This window comes from Pectinophora gossypiella, chromosome 9 (assembly GCF_024362695.1).
Source record: "Pectinophora gossypiella chromosome 9, ilPecGoss1.1, whole genome shotgun sequence".
Classification (NCBI taxonomy): Eukaryota; Metazoa; Arthropoda; class Insecta; order Lepidoptera; family Gelechiidae; genus Pectinophora; species Pectinophora gossypiella.
The window spans coordinates 4,623,547-4,646,682 of NC_065412.1; the positions used below are offsets into that span (position 1 = coordinate 4,623,547).

Sequence of the window (23,136 nt, forward strand, 5' to 3'; positions counted from 1 at the left end):
ACAATCAGCTGATTCAAGACTGAAAAGTCCTTACCAAACAAAGGACAGTCTCACAAAGTGTCCCCATCGGGAATCGAACCCAGATCTCCAGATTGTGAGGGTAACGCTCTAACCACTAGACCACGGAGGCTGTTTATAATTTATGTAAAATAAATTCCAGCCAAAATCTTTGATAAAATGAGAACACGCACCTATGTCTCTAAAATACATTGTATACTTTTTCATAAAACAATACAAAATACAATGGAATTACGTAAAGGTTTAGCTGTTGACATATAGTAATGCGATTACGTACCATATCGTTGCTAACAGAGTTATCACAGGTTACAATTGATTGCTCATCTTACGGAGAAAGTCATATATGTGAGAAAGATAAACGAAGAGCTCTATTAGTCGCAATTGCAGGTCTTAGAGCTGCGTTAGAACAATGTTCGTAACTGGTATCAATTAGCAAATTATTTTTGTGTGGTAGGTGTGATTTCAATTACGATTTATATTTTATACTTTAACTAATTCAAATACTTTTACCGCAGTAAAATACAGTTTGACATGACACGTACACTTTACATTTCTACTTAAAAAAGATATGAGAGAGACATGACCTAAGATCTACGTAACTGCACACCAACAGTATTAAGAAACTCATAAGAAAAGGAACTTACAGTAAACATAACGAGAGAAGTCAATTTTGACGCTTTCTAGTCTCAAATACCGTTAAAATGGACATAGGTATCTGCTGATTTTTACTTTAACTTTATTAGCATTTACCAATCATAAATAACCTTCCATTTCCAGATGCAACTCCGCTACCCACAGCGCAAGTCGCAGGTGCGCAGACAGCGCGCCATCCCGGCGTCCACGCCCTTCTTCTGCCAGGACTCAGTGCCCTATGGGCGGAGCAAGCAGCGCCCCACCTCTGTCCACCGCCTGCGACCAGGGGACATAGATGTGGTGGCGGCCATAGGAGACTCGCTGGTCGCAGGGAGCGGGGCGCTGGAAGAATTCGCTCTCGGGGCTTTCGTGGAGTACAGAGGTGTTTCTTGGTGTGCAGGCAAGTCGATTTTCAAATTTTGTTTCTTCATCTTCTTCAATCGTTCAACCAAATAACTGCAATATATTTAGGCTAATCTGAGAAATACACCCGCGATCCTAATATACACTACTATATTGAACGGGCATTGCTTAACCACTCTAAGGTTTCGTCTGAGCTCAGTTTTGTTCGAGATAATCTGCTTATAATCTTTTCGGAAATCTTATCAAAGTGAACAAAATGGCATAGCAGTAATTTTCTGGGTGACTAAATACTAGGCTTCTTCTATCGTGTGGTTTGTGAGGTTAACGACTACGTACTTACATCAGTAAGTAAATAATAACCGGGACTAACGGCTTAACGTGCGTGTTTTGTTTCTTTATTCGATGAATGTGTCTAATACGGGTTCGAATCCCGGTGCACATATACATACATAACATAAACAGCCTATATACGTCCCACTGCTGGGCACAGGCCTCCCCTTAATCAACCGGAGGGGGTATGGAGCATACTCCACCACGCTGCTGCAATGCGGGTTGGTGGAGAAGTGGTCCACATATATCACACAAAAATCACTTTTTGATCTCTAGTTTGGTTAGGTTAGGTTACCATGCGATTGTCCGAAAATAATATGATCCATGGTTCGGAGAGCACGCTACATATGATTATGTACTTAAGTAAGTATACAGTAGTTGATAGATAAGCCATGTCAAGAGCCCTTGGCGGCTCAACAATAACTATAACACCAGGTTTGATGAGGTGTCACAACTCACACGAGAGAAAACATTTGGATATATCATATTATAACTACCTCATACCAAGTGTGGCCAAAAGTTGTTTTCTCACTCGTCACTTTCAAAGAGACTACAGAATATTGTCAGATCAACCAATTCGCATGACTAGTGACGGAAAACAACATATGGACAAATGATCGCCGACCTCCGGAATGGAGATGTCATTTGAAGAAGACGACGAAGAATGCTTGCTAGTTTGACGAGACCATCTCACCCTTCCAGGGGGCGACGGCACCTGGCGCGAGTTCCTGACGCTGCCAAACATCCTGAAAGAGTTCAACCCGAACCTGAAGGGCTTCTCCACGGGCACCGGCGAGTGGCTCACCAGGAATGCCAGGCTGAATGTCGCGTTTCCCGTCGCTTCCGACCAGGACGCCTTCAAACAGGCCAAGGTAATCTTGCTAGCGCATATTTTTCGGAAAAGCTTAGATTAGGGACATGAAAGGAGTTATTAACACCATTGCTCACCATCTGTCGGACTAACAGAAAGCTAGGTGAGGTGTAAGTACTTAGTTCGTCTTACGATGAATGCACCTCTGACTACCCTAATGGCAATATAGTCGTGAGCTTATGTATGTATAATTTTAGGGCAGAAGGTTTGGAGGGAAATCCCTCACTGCATGCAGTAGAATACAGCAAATTAGATATAAGATAAGAATATTTTTATATTTCAATCTATTGATTGGGACAGGGATATTTCCCTGCTTTAAACGCGGTAAGAACCCGTTGTTATTATGTGTTTTAATTATTTCAATCAAGCCTACAACAAGCAATCATTGACTCAAACTTACAGCTGCTCTTATTGATATTGTACTGAGGAGGATGATTCCTACCATGATCACTATCAAAGTCTGAATCACCCATCAAAGTTTTCATTACGATAATTAAAACACATAATAACGGATTCTTACCGCGTTTAAGGCAGGGATATGAAACTACTATTACGATGTCACTTAAGATGAAAACTACTCATCTCTATACGTCACCTTTTTTCAAATAGACTTATTAATAAACTTGGTTTTGGTTATTGTACTTACCACATACTTGTTACCGGATTACTACCTATTATTTATACACTATAACTTAGGCAGGAATTATTTACGCTTTCGTCGTAGCCCGCACACCCTGGGCCTTTGTTTACCTAGCTAGTTATAGTGTATAAATAATAGGTAGTAATCCGGTAAAAACTCATAAATAAGAGCTTTATTACCTAACCTTTAGGCAGATAAGATCAGAGCCTAAGAAAGAACAAATTTTAAAAAGAAAAGCAACCAGTGTCCTTACTATTAAAGAGTTATTATAACGGGAACATTCCCTCTGTGCGAACAACCCTCCTCATACATTGTTTTAAGTTTACGCGGTTATTATCATAATTAAAACACATATCTGCTATAGCTGAGCATGTACTGGAGTCGAGCCCTAACCACTGGATCGAGTTTAACAATCCACAAATATTATCGACAGAACGTCATTACATCCCCAGACTCGTAAAAGAGGCTATTGAAATCAGAAAACATAAAAATTTCAACAGGGAAGACGGGTTCAAATTATCGACCATGTGGAATCCAGTAGTAGGTGTTGTAAAAAGCTTGAAACGGCCTAATGTGGTGAAAAAACGTGAGGACACAGTGAGTGCGGTTTGTCGTAGTGAGTTTGGTGCGAGTTCAGATGGTTCCGAACATTCCGATATCTATAACATAAACAAGCGGCAAAGAAAGAGGGTAGACAGATATGTCTGCCCGTAGAAAATTATGGATCTACCTACTCCACTCCAATTTCATCAGTCATCCCGTGATCATGGCACTTGCAACAGTGTCGAAATATCGGGAGTCTCATATCCCCATTTAAACGCGGTAAGAACCCGTTATTATGTGTTTTAATTATCCCTCCTCATAAGTACAAAATAAGTATGTCGTAAGGCAACAGTAGAAAAGCTATGTATAGGTACTTACCTTAAAAATCGTTATGTTTAGTAAGTATAAGTATGTCTTATTGCTAAATAGCAATATTAGCAATATCTTTTTTAATGCCGAAATAACTTAAGAAAAAAACTTGTTTGCAAACATTTTGTTTGAAGTTAATCCATATAATTTTCGAACATAATTACTGTGTTAAAGTTATAAATAACACATGTGTATACTTTACACAAGCATATTTCACAAGTTTGTGTGGAAGTTTAAGTAATTTTCTATTAAAAAAAATGTGTTCGAATCTGGTTTGACTGCTAGATAATTAATTACCTCTATATATTATTATGGTAGGTAGTATTTTACGCATTGTAAATCAGTAAATTAAGTACTACGCAGGACGTTTAACTAACTTTATATAATTAGTATCCTCTTCTAGTTGCGTGTAAAACGTTATATATAACAATATAATTTATTAGTAGATATACATATTTATTACGGACTTCCTAGGCAAGTATGTAAACGGTAATACATTTATAGGCAGTTAGGTACCAGATAAATTATCTGAAATAGTATGTGTGACTCTCTACATGACTGTCTCTAATGCATTATACAGGTGTTCGTGACATCGTAACGAATACTGAGGTTTGAATGAATGATGATTCCCACCAAAACAATATTAATTTTGCGACGGAAAATTCCACTTGATATCAACTCAGAATGTGTGCGTCAAGCTAGCGGCCTCAAAAAAAAATGGGCACGAAAAAATAATTTGACCATACCAAAAAATAGTACTCTTATTGAAAAAAATAGTACCTGTTGTAAAAAAATTAGTACCATCACGGTTCTGGATTTATAGCCACGTTTTATTGCACTTGCTAGCTTGACGGTGAGCGAAATTTGGCGAGAGTTAACGACAAGGTCTTTTGCTTTGATTTAAACGCCAAAAAATAGTACCGAAATAGTACTCACCCCCTGCAAAATACCGAAAGTAGTACTTCAACGGTTCCAAAGTTATAAAGGCAGTTCTTTGATCCCGCTAGCTTGACGTTTTGAAAATACCTATTATCTGGGGAACGCTTGCATACTTCAGTATGTAACTAATGTCAATAAACTCGTATGAAATAGTACTCCCTACCATCATAATTTTGATCCGATTCTCTTTGTAGAAATGTTAAAAAATCATCATAACCTATGCCATACATTTGTTGTTGATACAGTCACGTAGACAATTACATAACCTCACAATTTATTCGTAAGTATTGCCATTTTGGAGGTCTACCCTACCATTTCTTTGCACTTCAGAGTGCTGCTATTACAAAAAAATCCTATTGCATACACCCATATGCACTAATTTTAATATAAAATGGCTGCATGGGTCTAGTTCTTATCGAAAACAATCTGTGATTTTAATACATCATAATACATTTTTAATCTGCTGTTTTATTTTATAATTTATAATTGTTTGTCATGTTGAATTTGTTACGGATCGAAGTGTTTGTTAATAAACAATTTGCAGTACTTATTTATAGAATAACTCAAAGAGTTTCAACAATGATATTACTTTCATCTGACAACCCTGGCACTTCACCAATTTTTACCCAAAAATGGGGAAAAATACTAAAATCTGACAACATTCTTGACCATGTGTAATAATTTTGTTCGCGACTGTACTTGTCTTGATAAATGTATGATACAGGTTATAATGACTTTTTGACATATTTCTACAAAGAGAATCAGGTCCAAATTATGATGGTAGGGAGTACTATTTCATACGAGTTTATTGACATTAGTTACATACTGAAGTATGCAAGCGTTCCCCAGATAATAGGTATTTTCAAAACGTCAAGCTAGCGGGATCAAAGAACTGCCTTTATAACTTTGGAACCGTTGAAGTACTACTTTCGGTATTTTGCAGGGGGTGAGTACTATTTCGGTACTATTTTTTGGCGTTTAAATCAAAGCGAAAGACCTTGTCGTTAACTCTCGCCAAATTTCGCTCACCGTCAAGCTAGCAAGTGCAATAAAACGTGGCTATAAATCCAGAACCGTGATGGTACTAATTTTTTTACAACAGGTACTATTTTTTTCAATAAGAGTACTATTTTTTGGTATGGTCAAATTATTTTTTCGTGCCCATTTTTTTTTTGAGGCCGCTAGCTTGACGCACACCTCAGAATCATGATCTGAAACATTCCTCAAAGTTTTCGTTACGGTGTCACTAGCACTCTGTATATTGTGAAAAGCCTAAGCGATAATTATCGTTCCATCCTTCATCTTTATAATCTAAAAATAGTATATAAAGATAGTATATGTACATACCTACGTATACATAGGGTATGTAAAGTATATTAAAATGTTCATCTAATCCTCGAAATTCTTACAACATTAATCTTGCTGCTACTGGTAGCAACCAGTATGTAAGCAACATGTTTACAAATAATTAATCGCGTTCGAAAGGACAAGACAAAAAGCCGATAAAGTGCCTAACTAAATAATTTATCACGTAACTTTTGTACATTTACTTGTGCGACTGCGAGCTTACCATCGGGAATAAACAAACGAGAATACATTTTTTTTACATGTTATATAATAAAGAGAGAAGGGGGCAGAAGGCAAGAGGGAAACTACTGCCCTATTTTTCCCTAAAAAGTAGCATAGAGAATGCTTCACCGACAAGAGATAGGCTCTTAAATTAGTAATGTTGATATAAATAAAATAACAAACTTTTGTGTATACCTTTTTAAACAAATATAATAAATTAAAGTAGAAGCGTAAAAAAAATTAGTTTCTGATGAGTCTAAGTGGACAAGATTTTCTATTTTTTATCAACGAGTGTATGTTTAGTCGTAGTGGATTGCATTGAGGCATAATCTTACCTATTTGCCCTGAAAATTACCAAACTACCAAGTTTCAATATTCGTTGCTCATGTCAATATCTCCAAATCAAAGTTAATATAATATGTAAGTAGGTTCGTTTGAGGCAACTTTTTAAAGCAACATTGTGAGGAATATTGAAATTGTTTATCGCTTCATCGCCAGCAGTGGAACCGTTGTATACAGTTATTCCTAATAAGTGATGTTGTTCCGAATGAGCACTGAAACAATTCACGCGAGTTTATGTACCGCAACTAAAGACCGATCATCGTAAATTATACTGTTGTAACATTAGACAATATTACATTGGTGTTTTGTGATGCTACAAAAACATCTAAAAAACAAGAGCAAAAGGGAGATATAGATAATTAAATCAATTTTTCAACTCTCTAACAACGGCCTCCGTGTTCCGTGGTCCTGCTTGCGATCTTCTTCTATCGTGTGGATTGTGAGGTGGATTACCAACCCCATCAACCCTGGTGTCAGGGTTATTACTGAGCCGCCATAGGCCCCTGACATGACTCATGTAACAACTACTAACTTACATCAATAAGGTCTCTATTCCCGGTGGTGACATGTTTAACAAAAAAATTACTTTGTGAGACTGTCCCTAACTTGGTTAGGATATTGTAAATTGACAAACCTGATTTCCAGAAAATAAGATTTATTTATTTATTACAACGGCCAAAAGGCAAACCAACAGCTAACAAAACAAAATAGACTTAAAATAGCAACAGAAAGCCAATTACAGTATTTCACCAAAACAATCAGGTGATTTCGTACTTGGGAAGGCACGTTAGTTCCGGCTAGTACTTATTGTAGTAAGCATGTACTGACACCGCACGATTTGTCGTTTGAAACGATTAACCTAAAATATCCGGATGCGTTTGTTGCACAAACACAGAAAACCCACTTGTTCATAGAAAGAGACACGAAAAACCCATTCACGACGCAATAGATACCTGCAATCCTACATCTAAGTACATCCAAAACTGCATCGTGTTACGAAACAAATGCTCCACAATGTTGCAGCACACATTCTTGAAGTTTTTACGAAATATGTGAATCATATTCGCCAATTTACGGACATCGTTAAGGTAGCATTGTGACTGTGGCGTGACTACAAATAGTCAAAAACGCGCAATATAACCCATATCTATAATTTCTCACTTATCTTCAAACAAGTATGTTCTTACAAAACTATATGAAGTATATGATCTATTGCCAATTGGGCATTACTTTAACTCGTTTAATGGCCTAATAGTTACTTTGTTCTTCATCACTTAGAAAACATAATAGATCGTCAGTCTTTTGAACATGATATGACATCTATTGTTGGCATCAAGCACATGACTGTATTCACAATGGGTCACGATCTCATATCATAAGTTGTAATCGTAATTTTTGACGTGGTAATGAGCATAGCATCGCTAGGTCAACAGTCAAAATGTTAGTGAAATGATCATTTGAAAAGCTCACCGTATTATTAAAGTTATTTTTTGTTTAACAAATTGGATTGTGTTGTTTGAATTGCTGTAGAGTAAGAAAAGCCATTGTACTGTAATCTTCCTCATGTATGTTTAAAAAGTTTTGATCGTTTAAATGTTATTGATTGGAGCAGCGTGGTGGAGTATGCGCCATACCCTCTCCGTTTGATTGAGAGGAGGCCTGTGCCCAGAAGTGGGACGTATATAGGCTGTTTATGTTATGTTATGCATTGATTGGTGGCTGATAAAGTTGAAAGTAAGTACTTTTATCCCTTTTGGATAGATCCCATTCTGAAAATATACGGGTTTCGGATTTCTTTTGAGGTTCGGAACTCTAAAAAACAAGTTGCAAAAGGATGTAACGAAATGCAACTTTATTTGTCGAATAATTGAGGAAGTTTGTCATAAACCCATGCATACTTATTTGGTCAGCTGTTGCCCCACGTCATGTTATGAGCATGACCAATATTACCTACTGTTTGTATAAGATTCGAATATCAAGACACGAGTCGCGCTTACGAGATTTTGCGGCGAGTAATATCGTGGCTGACTTTGCAAACTGACGTATCTGCATTTTTTTGCTAAAATAATATGTGTCTTATTGACAATTTCAAAAGGTGCAAATCTGATTCGCCAAAAAATTCAGGTACGTCAGTTCGCGACGTCAGCGCAGATATATCCCTCACGACTCCGTTAAAATGGAAAATTACATAGAACACAATAGAAGCTATATCTCTGGCCATTAGTAATCAGCATTATTACTTTTGCTCAAAGCTTCGTCATGGAAAGTTTTCGTCTTAGCTCATGAAGGCTGCGCGTGACGAAACCTGTTAGATATAGTAATCGCATTGGAGTTGTTGATTTATTTATTTTTATTTAATAGCTCTTCGCAATCCATCTTAGTTTAAGATACAATCTATATATAGAATCTAATAACAACGTGTTTCTTTTGAGTTTTAACACGGACACCGTGTTGCTCTTTGGTTTCAAATGAAAAACAATTAAGTCGTTCGAACTAGATACGCTGCTGATCACTGAATACTATAGAATACATCATCATCATAATTCATCAATGAATTTTTTTATGTCATCAGAATTTAATAAGATTTACACAAAAAGCCGGATTTTACTTATTTTACAATATTTGCCTAATAATTAATTAGTGTCCTTTTTTTATCCAGAATGTCCGACTATTAGGTTTGGTGACCTGGCAACGCTACTTCAGGACGCCGGCGTGGTCGATGATTTCCCTCATTCAGCGCTTATCGCTATCGACACTCTAGAGACGATTAATTCTTACAAACATTGATTGAGCCGAGGTTCGCGCTCAACTGGGCACCCTCAGGCCTGTTGTCTAAATTTTTGTACCGGGTGAAAGCCCTCAGCGCTCCTCATTTGTCCGGCCAAGTAGTTAATGCCATCTGCGGCAAATCTACAATAAATCACGTCAAAAAAAGGCTACTTCCGGAACCAAGTAGATATATATTATTATCTATTCTATGCTCTCTGCTTATGGCTTACTATTGGATTTTTCAGATCCTAGTGGCTCGCATGCGTTCGTCATCGGACATCGATATCGCCCAGGACTGGAAGATGATCACCGTGTTTATCGGGGCCAACGATCTATGTTCGGCCTCCTGTCTGTCTCCCGTGGCGTGGTCGCCCACCGCCCACGCCAGGAAGCTGGCCAAAGCTCTAGACTACTTCCACACGCATCTGCCCAGGACGATCATCAACTTAGTACCGGTTTTAGGTGAGCGTTCTTTTTACTGTTGTGAAAATGAACAAGTTTGACGGTTTAGTATATATTTTTCTGATCGTACCTAAGTGCAGGTGTTCCTAAATCATTTACTACAACGCTAGCTACCATGAGTGAGTTTTCACAGTTTTATCTAAAATGAATGAACATGGAAAAAGTAGAAAGTAGTGCAAGCTATTTTATTTTACCCAGGCTTTTCATCCAGTAGAATATGAGAAAGTGTTCGACTTAAGCCTATGGTGGCTCTATAGTAACTCTGATACCATGATTGCGAGTAAGGATGTTAATAAGGGCCCTCGTGGGGCATTGCAGACTCAACAAGCACCTTCATGGAACGGAGCTGACCGAGTCCCCTTTATGCAGATTCTATCTAAAGGAGGATGAGACGACATTACACCTGCTATGCAGCTGTGAGGCTCTCATACACAGTAAAAGCCACATAATGGATCCCCAGGAGATCATGGAGCTTCCTCCCAAAAAGACGCTAGAGCTGATCGAACGGATTGGTCTAGAGGAGGAGTTTTAAATATATGTAGGGATTTGGTCACACTAGATCTTGCCGCTAAACGACCGATGATGATGTTTGCGTTGTTACAGACGTGTCAGTATCAGTGCGCGTGCTGCGACCGCTGATGTGTCGCATGATGCACTCCCTGTTCTGCACGTGCTTCCACCGCGGCGGCGGTGAGCTGGAAGACCTCGTCAGGATGGCGCGCCTCTATCAGAAAGCGGAGACTATGTTGGTATGTTCCACTCCATACTTCTTCTATGTTGTTGAGAGGTGGATTACCAACCCCATCAACCCTGGTGCCAGGGTTACTATTGACCCGCCAAAAGCCCCTGACATAGCTCATGTAACGACTACTTACTTACATCAGTAAGTAGTAACCGGGACCAACAGCTTAACATGCCTACCGAAGCACGGATCATCTTACTTTCAGACAATCAGGTGATCAGCCTGTAATGTCCTAGCCAAACTAGGGATCACAAAGTGATTTTTGTGATATTTCCCCCCACCGGGATTTGAACCCGGGTCCTCCGCTCAAACCATTGAACCACGGAGACCGTTACTCTATACTGACAACATGTTGCATGATCCTCTCTGTCCGTACGAAATCAAATGCTAGCTAGAGTACACACAGAAAATGCATCCGCATGAACGCGCGTGGATGCATTTTCTGTGTGTTAGACTGTGCGTGTTTTCTATACAAACGGAGATACTTACAAGCAACGGAAGAACACGCATCCACGCGCTACGCTGCATCATGCGGGGCAGTGTGAGAATCGCCTTAATTCTTGCGATGGATGTAGACGTGAGCTTATGTTATGTGTTATATGATTTTCACCTTCCAGGTGGACAGTGGTCGCTACGACACGACGGAGGACTTCACAGTGGTCGTGCAGCCGTTCATGCGCCTGTTCAACGCGCCACTGCCGCCCACGCGGCCGCTGTCACTCGTCATCCACCAGTCATACATCACGCACGACTGCTTCCACTTCTCGCAGAAGGGGCATGCTTTAGGTAATACATTCCATTAACAACTCACGCCCATAATCCCTAATTAGGTATATGCACTACAAATCACCAGAAGAGAACTTACAGCTACGCGTGGTGTCAAATCCTTCACGCATATACGCGATGAACCGTATTGTGTCAAGTCGATTTTGTATGAACGAAAAGTATTTTTATTACTGGCAGTTTATCAGATTACGTATGTTATAGACGTACTTATATTTAAAAATAATAGTTTCATTCAATGAGATTTCAAATTACATATACTTTGATATCCATCAAGATAAGCAATTGCGTTCAAGAGTTTGATTGCGCGCGATATTTTATAAGGCGTTGGTATTTTATAAGGAGTTCAAGGCAAATTCAACTTGATTCGAAATATTTTTCAATTATTAAGACGACAAATAATTATAACATAACATACGTCTCACTGCAGGCCTCCCCTCAATCAACCGGAGGAGGTATGGAGCATACTCTACCATGCTGCTCCACAGCAAACAAACACTCTATAGACAAATACTCTATAGTCTTATTATACGTGTGGAGTAGCCTTAGTTCGTACTAATCGAAGCCGTGTTGAAAATTATTTTACTTATTTATTAAGAAAAATATTCTGTCTTATTAATTCCAGCGGCAAATCTCCTGTGGAACAATCTGCTGGAGCCCGTGGGCAACAAGACAGACAACAGCCCCCCTGTGCTCCTGCGTACATTCCGGTGTCCCTCCAGGGAGGCTCCCTATATCTTCACCGCGAGGAACTCTAAGAACTACCTCCTTACAGGAGTCCAAGATGGCGCACAGTTATGACGTCAGACCTCTCCCCACGGGAGACAAGATTTAAGTTTAAATTGGGTTTGAGTGAGGTGATCTGTTTGTTTTAACGCCTTTAAATATTTATTAAAACCCCGTCGCATTAACTTATTTGACATTTACTAAGATTTTGTTAATGCGACATGGTTCTAAAACATAAAAGTAACTAGTTTGGGTATTATGTTTGTGTTATGGTAGACAACAGCTATCCTGTGCTCTTCAATATATTCCACTGTCTCTCCAGGGAGGCTCTTTACATCTTCACCGCGAGGAACTCTAATAACTACCTCTTTACGGGGAGCCAAGATGGCGCGTAGTTTTGACGTCATACCTCTCCAAATTTGGTTTGTGTCAGATGATAATGGGGCGGTTCTTTTAGGTTCATAAAGCTTTTTGTTATCTGCAATAGGTTTACAGTTTACAATATTGTCGTTTTCATCAGGACCTTTTTTTAATGCGAATAGCGTAGTAGGAATGGCAAATAGACGCGCGTGGCATGTGACGGCCCACTTACTACGATCTTAACACCTCACAAAATGATTGTGTTCTATGATAGACGCCAGAACTTTGTAAAGAGATAATTAATGGTTGGTAATTTTACGCGCAATGTAAGTACGATAAGCTGCAAAAGTCCAATCAGTTTCTTGCAAAGTAATAAATTAACCGGTTACACTTAAGACCTCCTGGTTGCATGTCGTTTCTGTAATAGACCAAAAACACCTACAAAAACATAAATTTTATAATTTTGACAACTAATGGTTCATAATTTCACCACTGTTTACAAATAATTCGCTGGGCTCAGTGACTGAACTTTTGCTCTTAGATTGTACAGTCATGAACAATATCATATACCCACTTTAGAACCCTGTTGCACTAACATATTTGACATTTAATGAGACTTACGGGTCAATTTGTCGAAAAAGTTAATGTGACATGGTATCAAAGTGTATGCATATAGTACTCGTGACCGTACATAAGCTACCTGTGTTACTTGTAAGGGGTTTTAACGTGTAAAACGATAGTGTGATCGTATTTCGCCCACGCCTCACACATGGTTCTTCCTATAGGCTCTAAGGCTTTTCAATCACTTTATGAGAATCCTTCATCTATATGTGTTACCTACAAAACAAGAAATAGATAAGTACAACTATTTAGTAATAAATATTGTTGCTCAAAATATGTATTTAATATTTTAACATAGCTATAGTGTAACGAACCAAAAAGCTTATAAACTAATTTTGATTTGCGTTTTACGGGTATCTGTAAAATGATTTAGTATAAAAAAAGTTACCTATAGATAAACATATTTTTTTGTTTTGGTGTTATGCGTGCCATGAGATTTTATATAAGTATCGTTATACTTTTTTCCAAATTAATTGTACATTAACTACATATCACATTTGAAATATTTGTTTTGCAAAATGTTACCATATATTAAATGCAAATAAAATAATACGGTGTCTTTTATTATTTTTTTCTACTCCTCTACTTTAATCTGGCATTTAAATAACCAAAAAGTCTAATATAAGTACATACATAATTAAACTCTTTGAAAAAGTGTAAAAGCATTGTTTACAAAGTGTAACTGTACTATAATGTCGCCAAAAAAGCATTGTTGTTGTTTTTTTTTTTGACCTGGAAACTGGCACCTTTACTTTGTTTGGTGCCATAGATATACTATAAAAAAAAAGTATACATTTGCCGCCATTTTCCCGCGCGTTGGAAAATAATTTTTATAAATAAAATTTTTCTTTGTATAATTTTTGTTTCATTTAAAATTACGTCGTCGTAGAAAAAGTATTGTATGCAACGTTGTATAACTAGGTCAAAAAATGCTCGTGGCGTCTCTTATTGCGATGTTCGCCAAGGCTCACATCGCAACTCACGCCACTCGCATTTTTTGACCCTTCTTATACAACTGTTGCATAAAATACTATAATCGTCTTAAATGTAAGCCAGCCGGCTCTGCACGCCGTGCGCGACGCGAATTACATCGTGGGTTATAATAATATAACGTAGATAGCACTCTCTGCGTTTATTGGTGAGACCCTCAATATAATTCGGTTGTGATGCAAACCCTACAGGAGAACCCTGCCTGTCACAAATAGGCTAACAGAAGAAACAACGCTACCCAAAGCGTATATTCGCAGTTTCTTAAGAACCAGGAACGTAAATCGCAACTCAACTCGTTACATATCGTCAGCCTAAGCGCCTTTTTTGAAAAATCACATTCTGATGTGTTTTTCTTCAACAAAACCTAGATTTCTTTCAATTAAGTAATTATTTTTTTTAATAAATCTCGCAGTAGTCTAGTCTGGTCTTATTGTTTACGGAATTAAATATCTTAAAATATTACATTTCATTCTGAGCCCGTAGTATTGTCTACATCTTCGTTTGTGAATCTAAGACAATAGTTGGTAGAATATATGATGATGTGGAGGTAATTTCACAGACCGTTGCTCAGTCGATCCCGACCAATCCTACGGTTATGGATCACTGACTTGTCTGGAGCATCTTTAGGTCTTATTTCGACATATTTGAGACCAAAATTAAAATATAGAAGATGTTCGATTTCATGCTATGAGAATCCATTTTATTATAGAATTAAATCCTAATACTTCAAATATTAATGACAATATTCTTAAACAGTCCAGACGGCAAAATACTTGCATATAAAAGACATCAACGCGTTGTTTCTTTTTATAGAATTCGCGAAAAATGAAATGTACTTATAGCATAAAATTTCCTTCAACATCATCACTACCATAATTACGTAAGTATCAATATATTTATATCTCTGTACCTATAAGAAATAGATAAGTAAATACGGTAATTAAGTAATCATCATCATCATCTCACTAGCGTTATCCCGTTTTTCACGGGGTTCGCTTACCTAACCTGAAAATTTTGATAGGTCCGGTTTTTTACAGAAGCGACTGCCTCTCTGACTGTCTGTACGGTAATTAAGTAATAATATAAGGTAAAAATAGTAATGTATTTACATTTAAAAAGCTTTAAGATGAAACGAGTGTAGCTTATTGAATACGTATTTAGTAACTACATATTTCGTAATCTGTTAGGCCCCAACAGACTAAAAACAGATATTATTCTTCTCGTTTAGGCATTTTCCCAATTAGCTCAAGTAAATTAGTGTATCGATATATCACGCCCACAAGTGGGCCAATCGATATGGCAGGCACAGATGGCGACTGTAGGTAATAAAGTCAATTGCTTGCATCCATTTCTTTCTGTGCCTACTGATTGACGAGATTGCGTCCAATGTTTATTTTACATACAGAGATACAATCATTACTAAGACGGTGCTCTCTGGTTTCTGCAGATAACTACAATTATTCACATGTTGCTCTCATATTAATTCTATATTTCTTGAAACTGATTGGCTCAGTTTGTCACAGGACATTAGAATCAATGAAATGGGCCCTTCATATTCATTTATTGCATGTCACAGACATAATTTAAGGTGGAACATAGTAAGAAGGTACATGTGACGCCCTGCAAGGGCACGGCAATATAAAAGAGGCGACACGAGGTGCCTCTGGGGGGTTAAAAATGCCACATCGAAACAACTCATCTAAAAAGCAATTTTGCTATTTGACATTTGCGCATTGTACAAATAAGAGCGCAACGTCAACAAACGTCAAATAGCAATATTGCTTTTTACATGATTAAATGTAGCCTTTTTTGCCCCCTGAAGTGTTTTGTTTGCACTTTAACACGGGCGTTTCAAAAGATCGTTAATACATAAAACCAAAAGAGCGTTAAAACATATTTCTCTATCTAGGAAAGAAAACAAATCAGCTGTCTAATATAGTAGGTAAGAGAAACAATTAGAGAAGTAGTTGATCAAGGCTATTATTTACTTAAGTAAGTATGTAGTGGTTACATGAGCCATAGACCTTTGGCGTCTCAATAGGTGCTCTGGTTGATGAGGTCGGTCATTTATCTCACAACCAATACAACAGAAGAAGAGAGAGTTAATATTAAATAATACTAATTTAAAAGTGAATGCTAATAAAAAGAGAGAATACGTTTTACCTCCACAAATTAAAATATTAGTGTGAAACTACGCATAGTGAGTAGTGTAGTGTAGTAGTACAATAGTAAGTATAGTGTAATCTACACTACATAGCGTTAATAGCGTTACTTGCCTATATATAAGAGTAGACACTAGTGATGTTATTGTCTTGTCTTTGTATATGGCGTCCTTTTATAATAAACAATTTCTATTCTATTCTACTCACTAGTAGTAGTGTAATGTGTATTATGTGGTGTGGCAAAGTTTGCGCTCTTATAGGTAAGTAACACTATTAACACAGGGTGTTAGTGATACCGCACCGAATACTGAGGGGGACGATTCAGCTCATGTTTCTGATTTCATATCAAGTGGAATTTTTCGTCGCAAAATTCATGTTTATTTTTGTGTTTTAAATTATTTTCAATTCTATTCTTTTGCGATGGAAAATTCCACTTGAAATGAACTCCGAGTCATGGTCTGAATAATCCCTCAAAATTTTCGTTACGGTGTCTTACTTCTTCTTCTTCTATCGTGTGGATTGTGAGGTGAAACCTCATCAACCCTGGTGTCAGGGTTACTATTGTTACGGTGCCACTAACACCCTGTATATAAGTACATCAGCAGTCCAACCAGCGCTGAGGGTCAAGGTTGAGAGGGCCATCCCAACTCCCTGCTTCATTCATTTCAACCCTTTGAATAGGGCGACCATATTTTATCTCAAACTACTAGATTCAAATCAAATATACTTTATTGTACACAAACAAAACATACAAACATTTAGCAACAGGACTAATGGGCGGCCCTATTGCTTTGAAGCAGTTTATTCCAGGCAACCACTAGCGGGAATCAGCCATAAAAAAAACTTGGATGCGGGACGGTGCAGCAACAACGGTTAAGGTAAACGCTCCTATTAACGCCACCCAAAAATCGACATCGTTTACCGCCACCTTTTTTAAATTACGGATATTTTGAATTGTGTCTGAGATAGAAATTTGATTCAAATGTCAAAAGATACATGTATTAATTGACCATGAAACGAGCATACCCCTGAGCTTTGGCAACAACAGTCTAATTTATGATTGGTCTGTAAGTGTGCAGTGTCCGCGCAAGCAATGCGCTCCATACAAGTCACTACTGAAATGCATAAGCATACAACATTTTTTTCTTAAGGTTTTGTGTCCTATGAAACATTTTTCTTCATTTTAGTAATTGTAACTACTTCTTAGTACGTTTTAGAAATGAGAAAGCATGCTATATTTGATATTTGTGTTAGTTTTAAATGATTAATTTGAGTTTTAAAATGTGGCGGTGATAGAAGCATACATTTGTAGTTTGGTTCTATTACCGCCACCTATGGCGGCTATCGATTTTTGTATGATATTTGTATTTTTTAGTTATTTAAGGTAACATGCCCAATCATTCATAATGTTATCATCTCATTTTGTAGTATGGTTCATGAACTATATTAAAATCTATTAACGCCACACATTTGGTGGAATTCAAGTATCCTGTGCTGCATATAAGTTAATGTATTTTTTTAAGAAATGTATGAACAAGTAGTTGAAGTAATTATGAATTTCTAATTTAAATACTTAATGTATTCATTAAAATATGCTTTGAAACTGGTTATTATATACGTAGCTCTCATTTTGAATATTTATTTGTTTTCTTAACGCTAATTTTTATGTGGCGGAAATTGAAACACAGAAATTACATACATGTTTCTATTACCGCCACCATAGATTCCCTCTTATAATTTATATACAGGGTGATGCATTATTCAAGAACGTAAACTCGTTTGTGAATCGTTCATTTATTCTATTATTAGGTACGGTACGGTGCAGACAGAGACGGACGGACAGACCGAAACCGACGGACAGATAGAGACATACGGATGGACAGAGACAGACGGACGGACAGAGACAGACGGACGGACAAAGACAGACGGATGGACAGAGACAGACGAACGGACAGAGACAGACGGATGGACAGAGACAGACGGACGGACAGAGACAGACGGACGGACAGAGATAGACGGACGGACAGAGACAGAAGGACAGACAGAGACAGACGGACGGACAGAGACAGACGGACGGACAGAGACAGACGGACGGACAGAGACAGACGGACGGACAGAGACAGACGGATAGACAGAGAGACGGACGGACAGAGACAGACGGACGGACAGAGACAGACGGACGGACAGAGACAGACGAACGGACAGAGACAGACGGACGGACAGAGACAGACGGACGGACAGAGACAGACGGACGGACAGAGACAGACGGACGGACAGAGACAGACGGACGGACAGAGACAGACAGACGGACAGAGACAGACGGACGGACAGAGAGACGGACGGACAGAGACAGACGGACGGACAGAGACAGACGGACGGACAGAGACAGACGGACGGACAGAGACAGACAGACGGACAGAGACAGACGGACGGACAGAGACAGACGGATAGAGACAGAAGGATGGACAGAGACAGACGGATAGGCAGAGATAGACGGATGGACAGAGACAGACGGACGGACAGAGACAGACGAACGGACAGAGACAGACGGACGGACAGAGACAGACAGACGGACAGAGACAGACGGACGGACAGAGACAGACGGACGGACAGAGACAGACAGACGGACAGAGACAGACGGACGGACAGAGACAGACGGAGCGACAGAGACAGACGGACGGACAGAGACAGACGGACGGACAGAGACAGACGTCGATTATGTATATAAATCTAAGAAACCAAAAGATTTTTCTGTAGTTTATGTCATAATTTTATTCATTTAATAAAAAAATAATTATAAAGTTTATTGAAAACAGTTTCTTTACATTTTTGTTGGAACGCTGTCTTTCAAACTAGGTGAACCTGTATTTTGAGAGACAGTGCCCTATCTATGTATCTATTAACTACATTAACCGTTGTAAAAATACGGTATTAAAACAACCATTTTTTAAAATAAAGTATTTTTTTGTACCTGAATAACTAGGTTAGATATCTGGTTGGCGGTATTCGATGCAGCAAAGGCGGTAATAGAAAGAAACCGCATTTCTTGTGGCGGTAATAGAGAAAAGTGGGTTTTCGGATATAAATTTATTTTTTATCCAAAATATTCACTCAAAATTAAAAATTCTTGATGTATTTAGCAGAAGACAGTCATAACAATTCAAATAAAATAAATAAGCTGCACTAGCAAATACAGAAGTACTTAATTTCTGAGAGGTAATCAGAGCATAGCTTAACCTGGCGGTAATAGGAGCGTTTACATATAATAACTACAGGTAATATTCTTACCCCGGTGGGAAATAGGCGTGATTTTATGTATGTATGTATGTATGTACAGGTAATATTACTCCTGTCATGTAAAGATAAAAGATAAGTAACTAAAGATAAAACATTATAATTATATTTTACATGTGTCGATAAAGTTCGCAGTCAAAACTTTTATAATTATAAAGACCTACGTCTACTCTGTAAATTTCAAAATCGGTTAATTTGTTGGATTTTTTTTTGTATTTTTTATCTTTCTGTGGTTTAGTTTATAACTTGTACACAATATAAACAATATAAAAATAGAATTCTGCGAAAGAATGCATCAACGATTGACTCTTTATCCCTAACAGCTAACTAGACATATTTCGTGCCAAAATTCGTAATTCTAGTCTAATTTAAATTAGTCACGAAAATTTATTAGTCAGCACAGCAGTATCAATGTTGAAAATAGCCTAAAGTGGACTGAAAACCAAGCCCTGTCTGGACATACTACAGTGTGCGATCCAGATGATTATTCTGAGCGAAGTGGAATCTATGTCGCTCAACGATCGTTTTGAACTGAATAGAGCGAGGAAATAATTCAGGAAAACGCAAAGAAATTATAGCAGCTTATTCAACAGACTATTATTTTATCATTATTTCACGGTACACTGAACTTTTAATTAATTCGTTTTTCGAATCAAAATCAAATCAACAACGAAAACGAAACGAGATAGATAACCTACTTCTCATTACTCGGGTACATAATTATTCGACAATACAATTTAATGGCAGAAGCATATACAAAAAATATTGCTGCTTGATATTTTGATCACATTATGTAGGTATAGAATTATGTTGCTTCTCTTTATTTTGATCGGAATAATAATGGATGAAAGATGTAATTGTGCCTGAGTGTAATAAAAAGGCTCATCATTTATACCCAAAAACAAAGATAAAAGATGCTATGTTTGTTATCCATGACATTAGAAGGTTAAGCGAACGAAAACCTGTACAGCGCCATCTATATTGTTTAAGAGAAACGGAGCCTGGAAAGTCCCACATTAAGTATTCTTCTTCTTCTTCGAATCCCTGAGAGGACATATCACAAAACTCACTTTGTGATCCCTAGTTTGGTTAGGACATTACAGGCTGATCACCTGATTGTCCGAAAGTAAGACGATCCGTGTTTCGGAAGGCACGTTAAGCCGTTGGCCCCGGTTACTACTTACTGATGTAAGTACGTAGTCGTTACATGAGTCATGTCAGGGGCCTTTGGCAGCACAATTGTTGCCCATTTGTGGGTATTTTGCCCCATAGGTATTCATATAACTACGACACATTTCAGTTTTGGAATGTGATTCAGAATTCAGATAATTCGTGACCTTACATGATTATGTATGGTTCACGACAGTTTCACCCCATATTCTAACGTCGTGGGTTTTTTATCCTATATTTAGACAGCTATGGGCACGTTGTCCATTTGTGGGTATTTTGCCCCATAGGTATTCATATAACTATGAAACATTCTAATCCCATATTCTAACATCGTGGGTTTTTTACCCTATATTTAGACAGCTATGGGCATGTTGCCCATTTATGGGTATTTTGCCACATAGGTATTCATATAACTATGACACATTTCAGTTTTGGAATGTGATTCAGAATTCAAATAATTCGTGACCTTACATGATTATGTATGGTTCACGACAACAATAGTAACCAGACACCAGGGTTGTTGAGGTTGGTAATCCACCTCACAACCCACACGATATTAGAAGAAGATTAAGTATTTATTTTAAGTAATTATAATTTTCTTTTCCAGCTGCTTATTGACCAGAATAGTCCGTGCGCGCGGTATAAATCGCGGTGGCAGGCCGCGGCACGCACAGTCTGGCCCGGTGCGTTGCCTCACTAACCGCCTAGCCCCCCGCTCCTCACCCACCACTCGACTTTACTTCAAAACCACCAGACAACATGGTGAGTACCAACCCTTATTTTCAGACCCTCAGAAGCACTATAAGACAGGTATTTCAACTAACAATTTCAGGACTTCAACTTTTAAAACGTTTTGCCAACTTTTGAAAACATTTTTCAGGTTAGGGAAAAGTAATATCTGTAAGCTTCAACTATTTAAGTGCATAATTCAGATTTAATAAGGATTTAAGTTCAGTTGAAGAAAATAAAACTGTTTTAATTAAGTCGTCAAAAGCTCCAGGTAAAACTATTAAGCAATTACATATGAAATTCAATTTACAAGTCACGTACCAATATCATATTCACGAAGATTACTATTCTCGCGTTACTCAAAAAAGTACAGATTTGATCAGATTACGGCACTTAACAACTAACCTTGTAAGTAATAAGCTGTAGGCATTTGCCTAGCAGTGGGTTCTTATAAGCTAGATTAGACTAGATATATTTTACTGTACTATAATGTTACTATACTAACATATACATCAATGACTATAGTAATATACATACATAAAATCACGCCTATTTCCCACCGGGGTAAGGAGAGACTATAGAATTCCATTTGCTTCAATCCTGACTCACTTCTCTTGCTTCCTTCACATTCATCAATCGTTTTATACACGCACGCCGGTTCAGAGTAGATCGTATTTTTTCTAAGGACATTTCCAATTTGGTCAATGTACTATACTCGTAGTAATATAATACACCAATGAGCTATAACAAAAAACTTTTATTTCATTTGTTTTAACAATATACACGTATGACGATTAACTCTCAAAATAGGAATAAGCAATTCATTTATAAAACATATAAGTAAGTAATCAATAAAATACGTATAAATTATAAGTAATACCTAGCTATCTAATAACCAGGTATCATTTATTTTCAAAACATCATTAAAAGAAATATTTCACATGAAAGTGTCAGACCTTTATGCTTCTTTACTTATTAAAAGTATAAAATGCCAAAAGAAACAAAACTTATTGTCTAAGTCACGTAACAGCTTTTCGTTGCCTTCCTAGAGATGGGAGAACATTTAGGTTTATTGGCTCGTTCTCTAGAACAAAATTCTTTATTTTTTACTCCGAAACTTAAGTAAGTTTCTCGGTTATTTCACTACCTGCAGAAGAATAGGTGTTGTTAATTTTATTAATTATAAGAAAGCTAAATAAATCTCGAATTATTCAAGCAATAAACATCATAAATAAACAACAACGCTTATTATGTAACAACGGCTTTTACTAAATAACATAACATTTTTTACCTCTTATCTGGAGTACTCTATATCTATTCAAATTTTGATTCGAATGTCTGCAATCTCGACTTTTACCCATCCCTACGATAAAAAAAATATTCTTCAAGGATAAGGCGGGCTGAGTGAAATGGGCAACTTTCCGTGCAAACGGGCGATTGGTACGAAATAGGATATTCCGCTGCGCCTCGCCTTAGCTTTGCCACGGAAATATTTATCTTCCGTGAGCTTTTTGTGATTTTTGTGTCAAAAATGTAATTCAAGAAAACAACACAACAACCACGCAGTTTTGATTATATACTTACACTATAAAATATCGGTGAGGGCATGATCTTGAGACGATGCAGCTTTATGTTATGGTGTAAAATATTCACGTTACGGTTATAGAAAAATATTATTTCTCCAGAATCAGAATCATTAATCATACTTATT

At 37.6% G+C, this 23,136-nt stretch overlaps 2 protein-coding genes across 3 annotated transcripts in view; both read left to right on the top strand.

The window, feature by feature from the left end:
* Nucleotides 1-13,722, top strand: part of LOC126369401 (phospholipase B1, membrane-associated-like) — a 40,243-nt gene extending 26,521 nt beyond the window's left edge. For both annotated transcript variants that reach the window (XM_050013798.1, XM_050013797.1), the window contains 6 exons: nt 796-1,051; nt 2,047-2,216; nt 9,632-9,848; nt 10,452-10,597; nt 11,208-11,376; nt 11,999-13,722. In XM_050013798.1, the coding sequence (XP_049869755.1) occupies nt 796-1,051; nt 2,047-2,216; nt 9,632-9,848; nt 10,452-10,597; nt 11,208-11,376; nt 11,999-12,174 (1,134 nt within the window). In that variant the 3' untranslated portion in view covers nt 12,175-13,722. The remainder of the gene's footprint in view (nt 1-795; nt 1,052-2,046; nt 2,217-9,631; nt 9,849-10,451; nt 10,598-11,207; nt 11,377-11,998) is intronic.
* A 7,625-nt stretch (nt 13,723-21,347) lies between these two features.
* LOC126369398 (tubulin alpha-1A chain) overlaps nt 21,348-23,136 on the top strand; it is a 32,879-nt gene continuing 31,090 nt past the window's right edge. Inside the window, exon 1 of the mRNA XM_050013794.1 lies at nt 21,348-21,458. Coding sequence (XP_049869751.1) covers nt 21,456-21,458 — 3 coding nt within the window. The 5' untranslated portion in view covers nt 21,348-21,455. The remainder of the gene's footprint in view (nt 21,459-23,136) is intronic.